Raw genomic sequence first — 18,828 nt, forward strand, 5'->3', positions numbered from 1 at the left:
AGCAGAATACTGCAGCGAATGCCTAATTCAATGTGCTAAAGATGTGAACAGCCAGTTAAGATGGCATATTTGGGGTTTAGAAGTTAAAAGAAAGGAAAACGTGTTGGACCCAAAATGGTGATTGAAGTGTCCAGGACATGGGCCAATAGACATGATTATAAATGGACTACATCAGGCTGCTCTTGACAAGTCTCCCAACTTGCGCACCAACACAATGTTAACGAGGAGACCTTTACAAGATCAACTGAGGTGACACTGTCCATATATGGATTGTTGCCAATAGCTCTGTTTGATATTTCTCATTATCCTGTTTTGAAGCAATTCTTTTAAACTGAATGGCTATCTAGATCTAGAGGGATTAATAGTTATTTTTTCGATAAATGTCAGTAAATATGTTAATTTAGTGATCAGTAGATTTAACCAGCTGCTAAAAACTAGAATTTTGACATAGTGGGATAAAATTTAATGGCCAATACCTCGTCACTGGCCATTTTCTACACATAACTTCAGCCATTGTGTGTTACTGGGCTATTCCATCATGGGTGTCATTACAGTAAAGCTCAATCCTACATCAACAGACATTAACACATGTACTTTCAGCAGGGATCACTTCATGGTGACAGGAAGTGACAATACTGAATGCTTTTGTTAGAAACAGTTAAACATAATTGGGAACTAAACTTAGGACCATCCACAGGGTGCTTTCTTCCGCTTGGCCAAAGGGGAAATCTCAGATTTTATAAAAACTGAAGTATATAGCAACTCAATATACTCACACCTCTGCCGCAATGATCAAATAGTATGCTAAGTGCTCACTGTTGTGGTACAGGTATGAAGAATGGCTTTTGAACAGACACCAGTGCACGTGAAACTACTGGACAAAAATATATGATGTCTTCAGGAGTCAGTAAAATGATCTAAGCAAAAAAGCAGGTGCCACCATCACCACAATGCCTCCGTATAATACTCACCTCTAAATTGTAGACAGTTTCCAGAGCACTTCTTATAAATCATATTGCTACTAAAGAAATGAAGAGCCACATAAAAGAAAGTTAGCTCTCCAAGGAGGAAAACAATTTGATAATACACCTCTCAGGACAACAGCAAATCCTTTACAGCATGGACCAAACACAGTGAAACAAGGGTTAGTTGGTACGAATGGGGCAATTTCACTTCTTCATTAGCATACCTCACTTTCCCAGTCAAGCTTGTATGTACATGTTGCTGGAATTCTGTGTATCTTGATGCTAAATATGTAAAATCTGGTGGCTTGTCTTTATATCGGTTCCTTGGATGCATAGATTTGTTAAGGGCCATCCTGAAACAAAGGAAGAAAGGTGGAACAATTTTAAATTGCCAACAAGATGCATGGATGCCGAGTTAATTTATCGGCATGAAAATAGCTGCTGCTGTTAAACAAAACTAATCAATTATTTGCAACCATTTGTTGGGATCATGAAAAATAACAATTTCTCTCTTATCTCTATTTCTGTCTAATGGACTTTAACTTATAACAGCTAAGCAATAATGTCAATGTTATCAGTTGTCAAGTAAAATAATGAAAACAAATCATCTAAAGTAACATTCATCTCGTAAAACTAATCATTAGGGAGAAATTCAGATAATTTTCCTCTGACCAATTATTCATATTACTTCTCGCAGTTCCTTGTATTTCCCTCACTTCCGAAGTCTATCGTGATACCCCCACAAATGAAACCAATATATGGGGGAGCCTGGCTAAGAATCGCTGGTCCATCAAAAACAGAAGATGGGGCTGAAATAAATGATAAGTTTCTGGCAGCCTTTGGGATAATCAGGACAATTGTGTTAAAATAAATGAAAAAGCGCAGCAACCAAAATTAAAATGATGCAAAATGCAACCAAATTCTCTTAATTTTCTTGTAAATGCAGCCAGCTTTGGTAAAGAGCCAAGAGGAAAAATATAGGAAATATGAAATGCCTTCATTTTCTGACAGCCTTCAATTTTGAACTATCTATTTAAGGTAAATGCAATACTCCAAGATACAGCTACTGGTTATTCACACACGCCAATGCATTATCTCTTTCAAACTCACATTTTTCATTTTAAATTATGAACAGTTCTTCCCTGCCCTTTTTCCAGAGTTTCATACAAAAATTTGTTTAATCTGAACACACAAAGTCACAGAAAATTTGGCGCTATTAAACAACATGGGACATGCTTTATTTTTCCTTGTAAAATTTTCCATCTCTTTCATTGTTGAAAAGAATAGAAGGAAAGATAAGGGGGGGGGCGGGGGGGGGGAAGGGCCGATTAATGATGCCAAGTAAAGAAAACTTGCATTCATATGCCATACCAGCAAAGTCCATCAAAGCACCTCACATAAACTAATTTAACGAGTCGGAAAATATGGCAATATTTATTGCACCACAAATCCTAGAAAAATAATGAATAAAATGACGAACTTTAGTCTTTGATGGTGCTAATTAGAGGAAGAATAGAAGAGATTAGGTAACATATGTGCCGCATAAATGGCCAATTCAACCAAAACGGGACAGCCACCTCACATTAACTTCAATGGTTCCACTAACACTGAATCGCTCACCATCAACATCTTGGATATCACCATTAACTAGATGCTGAACTGGAACAACCATATCAATATCGCTGCAAGAGCTGTGTATTCTGTGATGAGTGGCTCACTCACTGTTTCTTCAAAGTCTCTCCACAATGATCAAGTTGGGAGCCAGAGTAAAGCATTGCCCAGTTCCCATTTGCTATCATTGCGTAGGTCCCCACAAAAAGTGGGTGGGCGGCTGACTGGGATGGGCCAGTTAGTTAGCTGACTGATTTTCACTGGTGAGCCCTGACAGATAAGTTGCACAGCATCTATAGAACCTTACCCCATCAAGAAACCAATTCAGAAGGGGAGAGAAACATTAAAAAAAACTTAATACAGTACTCTATGCTGCATCAGCAATGTTTTAGCAAACCTACTTAACTGATGATTTCTATCCTTGATTTTCTAAAGCCAATTTGCAATCAAACAATATCCCTTTAGGCCTCCCTAACGTTGCTCTGAAACCTGCTGCTGGAAGGGGAAACACAGGAATTTAGAGTCTCAGAAAAGATTATTGTAATCCATCTCATTTCCCCCAGTTAACTTAACTGAGATCAGACTAAACAGAAGCAAGGTCAGTGGGCCGAAGTTTTGCCTTACGATTCGTTACTTGCAAAGTTTCTGTGATCACACAACAACAGAACTTTTAACCTAACAGAATGTCCCACAGTGCTTCATGGGAGTATTAAAAAACAATATATGATCATGCCACGTAAGAAGATATTGGGGCAGTTGATTAAAAGTTTGGATAAAGAGGAAGGTTTTAAAGGGGACTCTTAAAGAAGGAGAGCAAGGTAGAGAAGTGGAGAGGTTTAGGGAGGGAATTCCAAAGCTTAAGGCATATGCAGCTGAAGACACAGCAGACAATGGTGGAGCGACCAAAATCTGGGATGCTCAAAAAAACAGAATTCAAGGAGCACAGATATCTCTGGAGATTACAGAGATAGGTAGGTGTAAGGGTATGGAGAGAATTGAGAATAAGGATGAATGTTTTAAAATCAAGGCATTGTTTAACCAGAAGACAATATAGGTCAGCAGGCACACGCTTGATGGGTGAACTGGACTTGGAGAGAGGACACAACAGTGCACGTTATGCATAATACTCTTCTATACCAGTAAAACAGATGTCAGGAATAATCATCCCTATTTCAGACTGTAACAGGAACTCACAATAAGCCCATTCGCTATATCAAAGGTGATACAATACACAAAATAAATAAGATTAAAGTAACGGGAAAGGGAACGCACTGTCTCAGATGGGCAGGTGATGTACCAGTCAGACGGGAAAACTAAACACGGTGAATTTATTTATTTTTAAGATCAAGAATTTTAATTTAAAAAAAGGTAACAAGATTACAATATAACGAAAAACTCAATTCCTTTAAATATACATTTAACGAGGCCCATACTTTCTGGGATCAAACTTGCCACTTTCCCAGATTTTGACGATTAAAACATTGGCACCTTGCGAACGCAATAACTCGAGTACGAGACCACGATGCTACTTCTTACCCGCTCCTCAAAGCTTTACCCTCGCACTAAACAATTACAAACCTCTAGTGTTTTAGGACATTAAAAACAACTACAGGCCTCGGCAACTGCGCACAAAAAAACCCCCTTCACCGCGACCCGGAAGGACCTCCCCCTCTCTGGCAGCTAGAGGTAAGTGCTGCACATGCGTCAGTTACTCGGCACTTTCACAGGGCAAACGACATCAAATTGATCTATGCTGGACCAACGCACAACACGCAGCATTAGGGAAACGCCGAGTAACATTTACATATTTGCCACATACACAAAATCCCCGCTGTCTTTTTTTTCCCCTGATTTTAAGCTCCCTATGAAGGTGTAGGACCCTTTTCCCCTCTTTTCAAGATGATGGTTTGTTCCAGGACGGGTCACTGTTCTATCTTTCACCAATTGAATCTGGGCAGGGAGGGCTGATAATTAATTTCTCACAAGTGCAGAATGAGGTATTTAATTTTAAGATTTAAAAGCGTGGATCCTCGTGTGTATGTGATTTCCGCCCCAATTTACAATGTTTCTGTAAAAATGTAGTATGGGACCCTTTTGTGTTGTTTTAAACTTGTCAAAATTATAAATCGGCTAGTCCAAGCTGCCAAAATAATAGGGAAGTACAAGCTATCCCTTACAATTAATCAAAAATATTCTCTGAAGATCAGGAACCAGAAGCAGTACGGTGGAGATGAGGAGTACCAAGGTTCAGAAAATAATTTATAGGCCTCTCAACAGCAGTTATATATTTGGATAGAGCATTTAGAAAGAAATAATTGAAGCTTGTAACAAAGGCAATACAATAATTGTGGGGGATTTTAATCTTCATATAAACTGGACCAATCAATTTGGTAAAGGTGGTCTGGAAGTGTTTGTAGAATGCTTTTGTGATAGTTTCCAACACTGGGCCATAACCTCCAAGCTCCCCAGTGTCAGTTTTGGGGGGTACCCCAAAGATATGCTGGGGTATCCCTCTGGGAAGTTCCAGGTAAGGGTTTGCACAGCAAGTGCCCAGAAGTGCACACTTCCTTTGGACAATTGCACTATGCTAGGAACCATCCGAAATGCGATTTAAATCGCAAAGTTCCAATGGTTCCGCCAGTGTTATACCAACAGTCACCCAGAGAAAGTTGGAGGAATTAAAATCTCTTCTAACTTCCGGATAACTATTATAAAGACCCAGACTGATGCCCCCCACGGGACCCCCACCCCCCCACCCCACCCCACCCCACCCCACCCACAGCCCCAAGCCCCCAGGGGACTCCCACACCCTTGACTAACCCCCCCTACAGTATTCCCCACCCACCAACCCTCCATGGGATTCCTTCCACCCGCACAGGACTCCTCAACCGACACCCACATACCCCCATGTCTGACCCATACTCCCCGAAATTCCAACCCCCACCGAATGTACAACCCTCCCAGCCCTCACCCCCCGAATGTCCTGCCCACTCCACCCCCTCCTGATGTCCGATCCCTGCCAGCCCTCCAGCCCCACAAATGTCTGACCTGCTGCGCACCCCCGACGATCATTCAGCCTGCTGCACCCTGTCCTGATGTCCAACTACCTCCACACCACACCTGATGTCCGACCCCATCCCCACCTGACCACTGAACACCTCCACCCTCCAAATCCTTTTCACTTACCTTAGGCACTTACCTTCTCCCTGGCCTGTCAACTTCAATGGGACCTTTACACTTACCTGCTTTATGGCAGCTAGTGCCATAAAAAAGAGGTTGTACCCTCCTTCAATTCGACTCTGCTAGACTTCGACACTCAACTTCAGAGACAGCTGCACTGCTTGGATCTCGCCCGGCCTGAGTTGGAAGGTCAGGTGAGACAGGCAGGGAAGACATTTAGTGTAGGTAAGTGGGCACAGAGTGGCAATCCGATGCTGGTTGCCACTCCAAGCAAGTTACTATCCACTATGTTGTGGAACCAACTGGGGATAAACCTATTTAAGATCTAGTTTTGTTCAATGAGGCAGGGTTAATTAGTAATTTCAAAGTAAAAAAATCCACTGGGAAAAAATGTTCAGAATACAGTTGAATTCCGTATTAAGTTTGAAACCTGATATACTCCAGGGCCAAACAAGAATCTTAAAACAAAACAATTACATGGATGTGAGAAGAGAGCTGATTAAGGTTGATTGGGTAAATAGATTAAAAGGTATGGCAATAAATAAACAGTAGGAAACATTTAAAGAAATAATTCAAAATGTTCAACAAAAATGCATTTAATTAAAAAGCAAAATCTCAACAAGAAAGATCCATCCCTAGTTACTAGGGAAGTTAAGGGCAGTATTAGATTAAAATAAGAGGCTAATAATATTGCAAAGAACAGTAGTAAGCCTGAGGAATGGGAGTGTTTTAGAAACCAGCAAAAGGCCGACAAAAAGTTGATAAAAAGGAGAAAAATCTGAAAACAAGTGTAAACTACCTGGAATATAAAAACAGATTATAAGAGCTTTCACAAGTGTATAAAAGGGAGGAGAGTAGCTAAAGTAAATGTTGGTCCCTTACAGGAAGAAATAAGAGAAATTACCTTGGGGAATGAGTTAACAGCAGAGACATTGAACAATGTGTTGTGCCATTATAAAAACACAGCTCACAAAACAAGATTACAGTTGTCATGGACAAAAACATACTATTTGCTTTGCCTACTAACTCACCAGCTAAGATTAAGGAAATGTTAACAGTGACCGCATTGTCCCTTCTATACGTTTTGGCCAGATTACAAATTTACATAAAAAGTTTAAATCCACAACTAATAAATTGAAACTCAATGAGTCACCAGTACTTAAATTCAAAATTTAAATACAGGTTATATTACCATAATTCACAGAACCATGATTGGTTCAAATGCATAATTGGAACCCAAAGTAAAATTCTGATTCATATTTAGTGCAATTTCTCTGAACTGGCTCGCATGGCCTTATTGTATTCTTATATTTTTATGTTACGTAGTCTGCAACCATCAATGAAATAATATTTTAAAATATGTGTTTTCTAATATGCTTTCTGGGTTAATTAACCTATGATGGTGGAATGAAATGATCAAATTAGTTACACAGACTTCTTATGTTGATGAAAAAGAACTTTTTGAAAATTTGTCATGCTGTTCTTCAAAAAAATCTTGCACAGTGAAATTGTGATGAGTCAAAATGAGTCAAAGTTATGTCGAAGTTACCAACTATTCCCACTGGCAGAATAGCAAATCCCATAGAACAATGGCCATAAGCCAGACTTCTGCCTGGATGAGCCAATCTTGTCTAAACTTGTCATATGACAGTACCAACCAGAGTAGAGTTAGACTACACAAGAGCACGAAATCATGGAGCGCTGGGCAAGCCATCATTTGACATCAAGATCTCCTTGTGAAAGGGCATGCAAAACCGTGACCATGGCTAACTTTATGAGAAAGTTAAAAGGGTTGTTGATTGGAGAGATGTTGAAGTTAATACACCAAGTGGAAAACCGTGGTGTGAAGGGGAAAGCAGACATCGCAAAAGAGTGGGAAATTCCGGCATCAAGTTTGTCCACCATTATGAAACACAAGGCAAACATCTTGGAACAGTTTGACAAACAGGCATTCTCTCCAGCCAGGAGAGCTGTAAGCGGAAGGCCAAGGGTCGGGTGCAGGAAGGTAGGATTAGAAAGGGCACCTGGGTGTTCTTGGGCTGGCATGGACAAGATGGGCCGAATGGCCTCCTTCTGTGCTGTAACTTTTCTATGGTTCTAGGAAGATGTTGAGAATGGCTCCCTATCCCAACGTTGAAGAAGTTTTTCTAAGGTGGTTCAAGGCAACCCGAGCAGAGCATGTTCCCATCTCCAGTCTAATCCTGCAAGAAAGAGGAGTCGCCCTGGCAAAGAAGCTGGGCCACATGGAGTTCACCTGCAGTGATGGATGGCTGTACAATTCAAGACAAGGCATGGCATCATCTTCTGCATGGTACATGGTATAGGTGCAGTTGTTATGGCAGCAATGACAAATGATTAGCTCCAAAATGATCTCACCCATGTCTTGAATGAGTATACACCAAGAACAATTATTAACATGGATGAAACTGAACTATTTTACTGTCTTTTGCTCGATCGCTCTTTAATGTTAAAAGTGAAACATGTAGTGGTAGAAAGTGGAGCAAGGAATGTGTCACTGCAATAATCTGCACCAACATGAATGTCACTGAAGAGCTGCCGCCTCTTGTGATAGGAAAATCCAAGTCGCCACATTGCTTCGCGAATGTCAAGACACTACTCATGCAGGACCAGGCTAACAAAACTGCCTGGATGACCTAAAGCATTTTGAGATGTGGATCAGGAAAGTGGACAAAACCTTTCAACAAAAGAAAAGGAAGATTGCCAGCATTACAGACAACTGACCTGTGCAAGCAAACATTACTGGCCTGAAGAGCGCGGAACTGTTTTTCTTGTCTCCCAACACCACAGCAAAGCTCCAGCCAATGGATCAGGGGCAGATTAAAAACCTGAAATCCCACTACTGAAGGCAGCTGATCTCTCAGGTTATTGAGGCTGTCAATAAGAAGCAGGAGTAAAATTCAACAGTGGTAGAGGCCATGTTCATGATGAAAAAGGCATGAAAGATGGTGAAAAAAGCCACGATTGTTAATTGCTTCCATCACACAGTCAAACAGGTTACGACTGCACAAGACAACAAGAACAAGGCAGTGCGGGGTGAGGCCAACCAACCCAATGACAAGGCACTTCTCACTCATCTGTGGGAGGCAAGCACAGAAACTCCAACAGAGACAACCATGGAAACTTACGCGGAGGTGGATGATGCACGACTGAACTGATAGATGATGCCACTGTGGATGTAGTACATCTTTCAACCGAGGAGGCTGATACTTGAAGAGCTCAATGAATGTTTCCGTAGCCGACGCCACAATGGCTGTGCAGATGCTCCGGGATTTTGCACTGCAGCACAAAACACTGAAAACATGTTAGACTGTATTGACGACATGGTTGCCTGTATCAGGCACGTTTGAAAATAGCATGCTAAGCAGAAAATGATTGTGGAGTTTTTTTCAGGGCGAACTCCTGAACTTTTTCCTTGCATAGCCCTGGTCTTTTGCAAGGTCAGATCATTGTGAGCTGTAAACAAGTTGGATAAATACTTTTTCACACATTTACTGCTTTATTGTGCTTTCATTCGGCATTTGAATCTGTTGTTTTTGACATTTGTAGGAATTTTGGATTCCATAGATACATTAAATTGGAAATGGGACCTCCTGGGCTATTACGAATTCTACGTAACCCAAAATTGGGGGTGGTTCCCCTGAGTTTCGACACATCGAGACTCTACTGTATGTGTTACTCTTTAAGAGAAATCTACTGTAAATTGTTCTACTATGTGGTACATAGGCCAGAAAGCCTCAGCTATGCCTATTGGCCAGTGCTGCATTTGCTGACTGCAGCCAAGAATAGCATTTGGGGCACCTAGGTTACACTAGAGAAAAAGTTCCCAAAATTCTCACACCGAATTACAATCCTGTGATCTTGTGCTAGAAAGTACGTAAGGACCTTATCAGCTTGCCTCTAAAACCCTCTCACCCCAAGTAAAGTTGGTTGGCAATGCTCACTGTTTATGAAATTGTACCCTAGCAAAAACTAACATTTTCAAGTAGAGGTAGGGGCCAGGGTGTGAGAAAAGGAAGAAGAATGGAAAACATTAGCAAAGATGCAAATTTGACGTAGAAAATTTTTTTCACACAATGAGTGGTTCAGGTCTGGAATGCACTGTCTGGGAGTGTGGTGAGGCAGGTTCAATCAAGGCATTCAAGAGGGCATTAGACGACTATTTGAATAGAAACAATGTGCAGGGGTATGGAGAAAAGGCAGGGCAATGGCACCAGGTCATAATGCTCATTTGGAGAGCTGGTGCGGACACGATGGCCAAATGGCCTCCTTCTGTGCCATTAAAATTCCGTGATTCAGTGAAGTATTGCCTCTGCCCTCTCTTTTTCATAACATTTTATAGAGAGGTCAATAAGCAGGGGACATACATTTAAGTAATTGGAGGAAGGGTTAGAGGCAAGTTGAGGAGATATTTTTTGCTGGTGGTCTGGAACTCTGCCTGAATGGGTGGTACAGGCAGAAACCTTTATCGCATTAAAAAAGTCCTTGGATATGCCATTGAGGTGCTGTAAGCTATAGGGTTCCTTCTGTGCTGTAAATTGTCTGCTTCTATATAACACTAGTCTGTGTGTGATCACAATTATGTGTCAATACAACGGATAAGAAAATTACAAAGATCATTCATTATCTTTTGACGATATATTTTTATCGATGTGTGAAATTCTTTTCAGTTTGCTGACCACAATAAACTACCATGTTGATCTCTGAACTCATTAAGACTTAACCTCACTTCTGATAACAATTCAGAATTGGTATTCTCCAGGTATAAAAACAAAAAAACTGCGGATGCTGGAAATCCAAAACAAAAACAGAATTACCTGGAAAAACTCAGCAGGTCTGGCAGCATCGGCGGAGAAGAAAAGAGTTGACGTTTCGAGTCCTCATGACCCTTCGAAAGAACTTGAGTGAATCCAAGAAAGGGGTGAAATATAAGCTGGTTTAAGGTGTGTGTGGGGGGGGGGGAGGGGGATTGGGTAGGGGGAGAGAAGTGGAGGGGGTTGGTGTGGTTGTAGGGACAGTGATAGAAGCAGATCATCAAAAGATGTCACAGACAACAGAACAAAAGAACACATAGGTGTTAAGGTTGGTGATATTATCTAAATGAATGTGCTAATTAAGAATGGATGGTAGGGCACTCCAGGTATAGCTCTAGTGGGGGTGGGGGGAGCATAAAAGATTTAAAAATATTTAAAAATAATGGATATAGGTGGGAATAGAAAAAGCTATATAATTTATTGGAAAAAACAAAAGGAAGGGGGAAGAAACAGAAAGGGGGTGGGGATGGAGGAGGGAGCTCAAGGCCTAAAGTTGTTGAATTCAATATTCAGTCCGGAAGGCTGTAAAGTGCCTAGTTGGAAGATGAGGTGTTGTTCCTCCAGTTTGCGTTGGGCTTCACTGGAACAATGCAGCAAGCCAAGGACAGACATGTGGGCAAGAGAGCAGGGTGGAGTGTTAAAATGGCAAGCAACAGGAAGGTTTGGGTCATTCTTGCGGACAGACCGCAGGTGTTCTGCAGAACGGTCGCCCAGTTTACGTTTGGTCTCTCAATGTAGAGGAGACCACATTGGGAGCAACGAATGCAGTAGACTAAGTTGGAGGAAATGCAAAGGTGCTGCTTCATGCTTTTGTCGGGACTTGGAAAAATTTATTAATTTTGCTTCCAATCTCCACCCCTCCATCATTTTCATGTGGTCCATCTCTGACACTTCTCTTCCCTTCCTTGACCTCTCTGTCTCAATCTCTGGTGATAGACTGTCCACCAATATCCATTACAAACCTACCGACTCCCACAGCTACCTCGACTACAGCTCCTCACACCCCGCTTCCTGTAAGGACTCCATCCCATTCTCTCAGTTCCTTCGCCTCCGTCACATCTGTTCCGATGATGCTACCTTCAAAAACAGTTCCTCTGACATGTCCTCCTCCTTCCTTAACCGAGGTTTTCCACCCACGGTCATTGACAGGGCCCTCAACCATGTCCGGCCCATCTCCCGCGCATCCGCCCTCACGCCTTCTCCTCCCTCCCAGAAACATGATAGGGTCCCCCTTGTCCTCACTTATCACCCCACCAGCCTCCGCATTCGAAGGATCATCCTCTGCCGTTTCCGCCAACTCCAGCATGATGCCACCACCAAACACATCTTCCCTTCACCCCCCCCATCGGCATTCTGTAGGGATCATTCCCTTCGGGACACCCTGGTCCACTCCTCAATCACCCCCTACTCCTCAACCCCCTCCGATGGCACCACCCCATGCCCACGCAAAAGATGTAACACCTGCCCCTTCACTTCCTCTCTCCTCACCGTCCAAGGCCCCAAACACCCCTTTCAAGTGAAGCAGCATTTCACTTGCATTTCCCCCAACTTAGTCTACTGCATTCGTTGCTCCCAATGTGGTCTCCTCTACAGTGGAGAGACCAAACGTAAACTGGGCAACCGCCTTGCAGAATACCTGCGGTCTGTCTGCAAGAATGACCCAAACCTCCCTGTCGCTTGCCATTTTAACACTCCACCCTGCTCTTGCCCACATGTCTGTCCTTGGCTTGCTGCATTGTTCCAGTGAAGCCCAACGCAAACTGGAGGAACAACACCTCATCTTCCAACTAGGCACTTTACAGCCTTCTGGACTGAATATTGAATTCAACAACTTTAGGTCTTGAGCTCCCTCCTCCATCCCCACCCCCTTTCTGTTTCTTCCCCCTTCCTTTTGTTTTTTCCAATAAATTATATAGATTTTTCTTTTCCCACCTATTTCCATTATTTTTAAATATTTTTAAATCTTTTATGTTCCCCCCACCCCCACTAGAGCTATACCTTGAGTGCCCTACCATCCATTCTTAATTAGCACATTCGTTTAGATAATATCACCAACTTTAACACCTATGTGTTCTTTTGTTCTGTTGTCTGTGACATCTTTTGATGATCTGCTTCTATCACTGCTTGTTTGTCCCTACAACCACACCAACCCCCTCCACTTCTCTCCCCCACCCAAACCCCCCCCACCACTCACACCTTAAACCAGCTTATATTTCACCCCTTTCTTGGATTCACTCAAGTTCTGTCGAAGGGTCATGAGGACTCGAAACGTCAACTCTTTTCTTCTCCGCCGATGCTGCCAGACCAGCTGAGTTTTTCCAGGTAATTCTGTTTTTATTCTCCAGGTATAAGCCAGTCATCCCAACTGGAGTAGAAGAGTAAGGAAGTATTGCTGCAATTGTACAGGGCTTTGAGGAGACCACACTGGAGTACTGTGTGATAAAAACAAAAAACTGCGGATGCTGGAAGTCCAAAACAAAAACAGAATTACCTGGAAAAACTCAACAGGTCTGGCCGCATCGGCGGAGAAGAAAAGAGTTGACGTTTCGAGTCCTGTGTACTGTGTACTGTTTTGGTCTCCTTACCTAATGAAGGACTTAATTCTCTGAGAGGGTATAAACAAATGTTTGCTAGATTGATTCCTGAGACAAGAGGGCTGTCCTTTGAGAAGATATTAAGTAGAATGGGCCTATATTCTCTGGAGTTTAGAAAACAAAAGGTGATCTTATCAAAATGTTTGAAATTCTTTGGGCTTGATGTTTTCATTCTGAGAGGCTGTTTCTCCTAACTAGAGAGTCTAGAACTGGGGGGCATAGTCTCAGGTTAGGAGGCCAGCCATTTATGACTGACATGAGAAATTTCTTCACTCAGAAGAGACAGTCTGGAATTCTCTAACCCAAAGGGTTATGGATGCTTAGTCAATAAGTATGTTTCAGGCTGAAATTTTTTTGGGGTACTGAGGAAAGCAAGAGATATGGGAATTGGTCAGAAAAGTGAGTGTTTTCTTAGGTTACGTGGGATATACAGCATAGAAACAGGCCATTTGGTGCAACCACTCCATTCCAGTACACATGCTGCACTCGAGTCTCCTCCCATCTTTCCTCATCTAAATTTATCATCATAACTTTCTATCCCCTTCTCCGTCACACGCTTGTTTAGATTCCCTTAAATGCAGCTATACTATATGCTTCAACTACTCCTTGTGGTACTGAGTGCCACATTCTCACCACTCTATGGGTAAAGAAATTCCTTCTGAATTTCCTATTGAATTTCTTGGTGGCTGTCTTATATTAATGGCCTTTAGTTATGCTCTTTCGCACATTTTCCCTGCATCTACTCTAGCAGAAGCTTTCATAATTTTAAAAACCCTCATTAAGTCACTCCTCAGCCTTCCTCCTTTAAGAGACAAAAGACCCAGTTTGTCAAACCATTTCTGTTGATGTACACATTCAGCCATGTTCTTACTAAATGAAGGAACAGGTTTGATGTGCCACATGGCCTACTGCTGCTCATATTTCTTATGTCTTAATCAAGAAGGATGGAATATTGAATAAAGAGTATTCGCTTCCTTCTTGATTTTATGGTAGGGTGTCACCATTATAAATTTCATCCCATCAGTATTTTTGAGTGAAAATGTGGGCTTGTTATTTTTGAAATCAATGGAAATCTTCCTTCACTTGGTTCTGATGTAAAATAGAACTCAAGGAAATCATGCCCACTGGTTAGGTACTGAATCATCACATTCCTTTAACTCAAATGTAATTTGGAGGTCAATTATTGTCTATTACTGATCATTCAGAATTTTCTTTTGCATTAAAAAATGAACTATCCAATAATTTGAATTAAGCAATATGAATAACAGCAAAGTGGGAATTTAGTACTAAAATTTGAATAATCAAGTAATTTAAATTAAATGAAGTTGGCTAACACTCTGAAAATTAAACTTCATTAAAAAATATTGCACGTTTTATTTAGATTTAATTGTTTTATGAACTTTGGAATGAACCTTCCACTACAAGATCAGTCAGTCACAATGCCACCAGATGAAGCCCAATATTCATTTCACCTGGCTCCATGGAAGTTTGCTTAGAGACATCCTGACACAATAAAGTGTTGAGTCTCATACATACCATAGAGATGACAAGCGGGCCCTATTGCAAAATAAATATATATAATATAGTAAATATATAAAGTATTAAAAGTATTCATATCTCTCTGCATACTGTGGAGTCTGTACATCGTACATTCGCAAATGTGTCTAGCCTCAGGCATATGAGGTAATTTGTCCATCCTTTATGTTCCGGACTGTAGCAGAAAAGAGAGCACACAGGGGCTATGAATGATTTATCTCTCAATTGTATCACTGGAGTCAGGGAGGGTCCCAGAGGACTGGAAAATCGCGAATGTAACCCTCCTTTTTAAGAAGGGAGTGAAGCAAAATATGGGAAATTACAGGCCGATTAGCCTAACCTCGGTTGTTGGTAAGATTTTAGAGTCCATTATTAAGGATGAGATTTCAGAATACTTGGAAGTGCATGGTAAAATCGGGCAAAGTCAGCATGGTTTCATCAAGGGGAGGTCATGCCTGACAAATCTGTTAGAATTCTTTGAGGAGGTAACGAGTAGATTAGACAAAGGAGAGCCAATGGATGTTATCTACTTGGACTTCCAGAAGGCCTTTGACAAGGTGCCGCATAGGAGGCTGCTCAGTAAGATAAGAGCCCATGGTGTTAGAGGCAAGGTACTAGCATGGATAGAAGATTGGCTGTCTGGCAGGAGGCAGAGAGTAGGGATAAGGGGGTCCTTCTCAGGATGGCGGCCGGTGACTAGTGGAGTTCCGCAGGGGTCAGTGTTGGGACCACAACTTTTCACTTTATACATTAATGATCTAGATGAAGGAACTAAGGGCATCCTGGCTAAGTTTGCCAAGATGATACAAAGATAGGTGGAGGGACAGGTAGTATTGAGGAGGCGGGGAGGCTGCAGAACGATTTGGACAGGTTAGGAGAATGGGCAAAGAAGTGGCAGATGGAATACAACGTGGGGAAGTGTGAGGTCATGCACTTTGGTAGGAAGAATAGAGGCATAGACTTTTTTCTAAATGGGGAGAGAATTCAGAAGTCTGGAGTGCAAAGGGACTTGGGAGTCCTAGTCCAGGATTCTCTTAAGGTTAACTTGCAGGTTGAGTGGGGAGTTAGGAAGGCAAATGCAATGTTGGCATTTATTTCAAGAGGACTAGAATATAAAAGCAGGGATGTGCTGCTGAGGCGTTATAAGGCTCTGGTCAGACCACATTTAGAATATTGTGAGCAATGTTGGGCCCCGTATCTCAGGAAGGATGTGCTGGCCCTGGAGAGGGTCCAGAGGAGGTTCACGAGAATGATCCCAGGAATGAAAGGCTTAACATATGAGGAATGTTTGAGGACTCGATGGAGTTTAGAAGGATGAGAGGGGATCTGATTGAAACTTATAGAATACTGAAAGGCCTGGATAGAGTGGACGTGGGGAAGATGTTTCCATTAGTAGGAGAGATTAGGACCCGAGGGCACAGCCTCAGAGTAAAGGGAAGACCTTTTAGAAAAGAGATGAGGAGAAACTTTAGCCAGAGAGTGGTGAATCCATGGAATTCATTGCCACAGAAGGCTTTGGAGGCCAAGTCATTGAGTGTATTTAAGACCGAGAAAGATAGGTTCTTGATTGGTAAGGGGATCAAAGATTATGGGGAGAAGGCGGGAGAATGGGGTTGAGAAACTTATCAGCCATGATTGAATGGCGGAGCAGACTCGATGGGCCGAATGGCCTAATTTCTGCTCCTATGTCTTATGGTATTGGCATTTTGGTGAATAATTCCCTACAAAAGAGTGATTTTTGTTGATCAACATGCAAGCCAGGGACTGTTCCTAATATGATGGAATTAATTACACCTTTTAATATTTCACATTCTCCTGAGCAACACCAGTTTTTGTGTTGGTAAATTATGCATCAAATGAATGACTATAATATCTCATAACCAGCAGTAGAAGATTTTTTTAAAATCCAGATAACTTTATTGAACTTAGATAAAAGTGATAATGGTAATAGACATAGAACATTACATAGAACGTAGAACATAAAACTTTGAAGGATTTATTACAATGCACAAAGCGCAGTGTATAATACCGGGGTATTGTGGGGCTGTATTACGTGAAATTTAATGAAATACTTTTAGTACTCACTATAATTGTTAGACAACCGAAAACTCAAAAGATGTCAGACCTGGATTTCACAAGTAGAACATATACACATATTACTCATAGGCTATTCAGTTGCAGACAGCATCACAGCTAAGGTTAATTATGAAATGTTACAGCATAGAAATAAGCAATCAGCCCATCAAATCTGTTGGTATTACACAGGGGTAGGCAAATCCATTCAACTCTTCGAGCTTGTTCTGCCAATTCAATTAGTTCATGGCTCATCTTTATTTTAACTGCATTTACTCACCTTGTTTCATATCTTTTGACACCCTTACCTAACAAAATTCTGTTCATCTCATTCTTGATCATTTCATTTGATTTAGTGTCCACAGCCTTTGCGGAAAGAATTCCAAAATTCCACTACCCATTTTGTGAAAAAAGTACTTCCCATATCATTCCTAAATACCCTAGATCTAATTTTAAGATTATGTCCACTCCAGAAGAAATTGTGTCTCTGTATCTACCTGTATCTCTAGTACTTACCTGTATGAAATCCCTTTATCATTTCAAAGACCTCAGTTAGCTCACCCCCTCAGCCATATCTAGGGAATACAAGCTACAATGTTTATGCCACCTGGCCTCATAATTTAACCCTTTAAGCCCTGGTGGTATTTTGGTGAATCTGTGTTTGCTCTAAGTCCCAAGTATCCTTCTTGAGATTCAGTCCCAAAACTTATATACAGTAGTCCACATGGGATGATGACAAAAGCTCTGTACAACTGAGGCATTACTATTATATTCCAACCCACTTGATAAAAATTCCCACATTCCATTAACCTTTTTAATTACTTGAGTTTTTCTTTATCAGCCACTGAACCCAGTCCCATTTATTGCTCCCCATACTATCTGTAACCTTTGACATCATTGACTGCACCATCATTCTTCAATGACCTTTCCACTGTCCAGCTCACTTAGTCCTACTCTTGCCCAATCCATTAGGAAGGCAAATGGTATGTTAGCCCTTATTGCAAAGGGAGTATAAGACTAAAGGAGTCTTAGTAAAATTATATGGGGCCTTGGCAAGACCCCACCTGGAGTACTATGTACAGTTTTGATCTCCTAATTTAAGGAAGGATACACTTGGCTTAGAGGGAGTGCAACAGTGGTTCACTAGATTGATCCCTGGGATGAAGGCATTAGCCTATGAGGAGAGAATGAGTAGAAAGGCCTATCTTCCCTAGAATTTAACAGAACAAGAGGTGATCTCATTGAGACATAAAATTCTTGAGGAACTTGACAAGACATATTTCCCCTAGCTGGGAAGTCAAGAACTTGGGATCACAGCCTTAAAAAAGGGACCATTTAGGACTGCGATAAGGAGGAATTTCTTCACTTAAAATGTTGTGAATCTTGGGGAGTCTACTCCAACGGGGGTGTGGATGCACAGAAATTGATAGATTTTTGAGTACAGAGGAATTCAGCGATATGGGGATAATGCACGAAATTGGTGTCGAGATAGAAGATCAGCCTTTGATTTTCTTGAATGGCAGAGCAGGCTCCAAGGTCTAAATGGCCTCTCCCAGTTCCTCAATACAACCATATTCCGCACTCCCTCATCAAAAAAACACTTTAAGATATGTTCTTCCATTCAGCTGCAAGAATATTAAATAAAACTGTAAAATGAATGGAAAATAATACATTTAACACAATTTTTAAAAGTGTTTTTTTGGGGTACTACTCACACCATTCAAATTAGTTCAAGCGCGCGCATTCAACGGCTGTCAAACTCGGCTCCGCCCTACTGCGCAGGCTCGCTCGTATCCCGCCTTCCAGAGTGGACGCTAGCGTCGATCGACGGCGCATGCTCGTCAACAGACGGGTGGCGTCACTCCAGTTTCGCCTCTTGAGTCACGCTCCGGTTTGCTCGCTCCCTTCACTACGCAGGCGCGGCGAGGGAGTGGGCGAATCCCGGGCGCCTGCTGGGAGGAGCCCCCGGCGGGGGGTTGGGGGGGGCGTTAGTGCGCAGGCGCGGGAGGTGGTGAGCGGTGCCCGGTCACTTCTTCG

The 18,828-nt window shown here is 41.9% G+C and overlaps 1 protein-coding gene across 9 annotated transcripts in view; it reads right to left on the bottom strand.

Annotated features, from left to right (window-relative positions):
* mettl16 (methyltransferase like 16) overlaps nucleotides 1–4,250 on the bottom strand; it is a 111,811-nt gene extending 107,561 nt beyond the window's left edge. For 2 of the 9 annotated variants that reach the window (XM_041196979.1, XM_041196970.1), the window contains exons 1-2: nucleotides 4,010–4,244; nucleotides 1,190–1,318 (exon numbers count right to left, since the gene is read on the bottom strand). In XM_041196979.1, the coding sequence (XP_041052913.1) occupies nucleotides 1,190–1,317 (128 nt within the window). In that variant the 5' untranslated portion in view covers nucleotide 1,318; nucleotides 4,010–4,244. Of the gene's footprint in view, nucleotides 1–1,189; nucleotides 1,319–2,585; nucleotides 2,902–2,977; nucleotides 3,069–3,848; nucleotides 3,966–4,009 lie in introns of those variants that run through there. The other 7 variants (XM_041196977.1, XM_041196971.1, XM_041196972.1 and 4 more) reach the window with 7 other exon arrangements.
* Between the last annotated feature and the right edge of the window lie 14,578 nt (nucleotides 4,251–18,828).

The sequence above is a fragment of the Carcharodon carcharias genome, chromosome 10 (assembly GCF_017639515.1).
Source record: "Carcharodon carcharias isolate sCarCar2 chromosome 10, sCarCar2.pri, whole genome shotgun sequence".
Taxonomy (NCBI): domain Eukaryota; kingdom Metazoa; phylum Chordata; class Chondrichthyes; order Lamniformes; family Lamnidae; genus Carcharodon; species Carcharodon carcharias.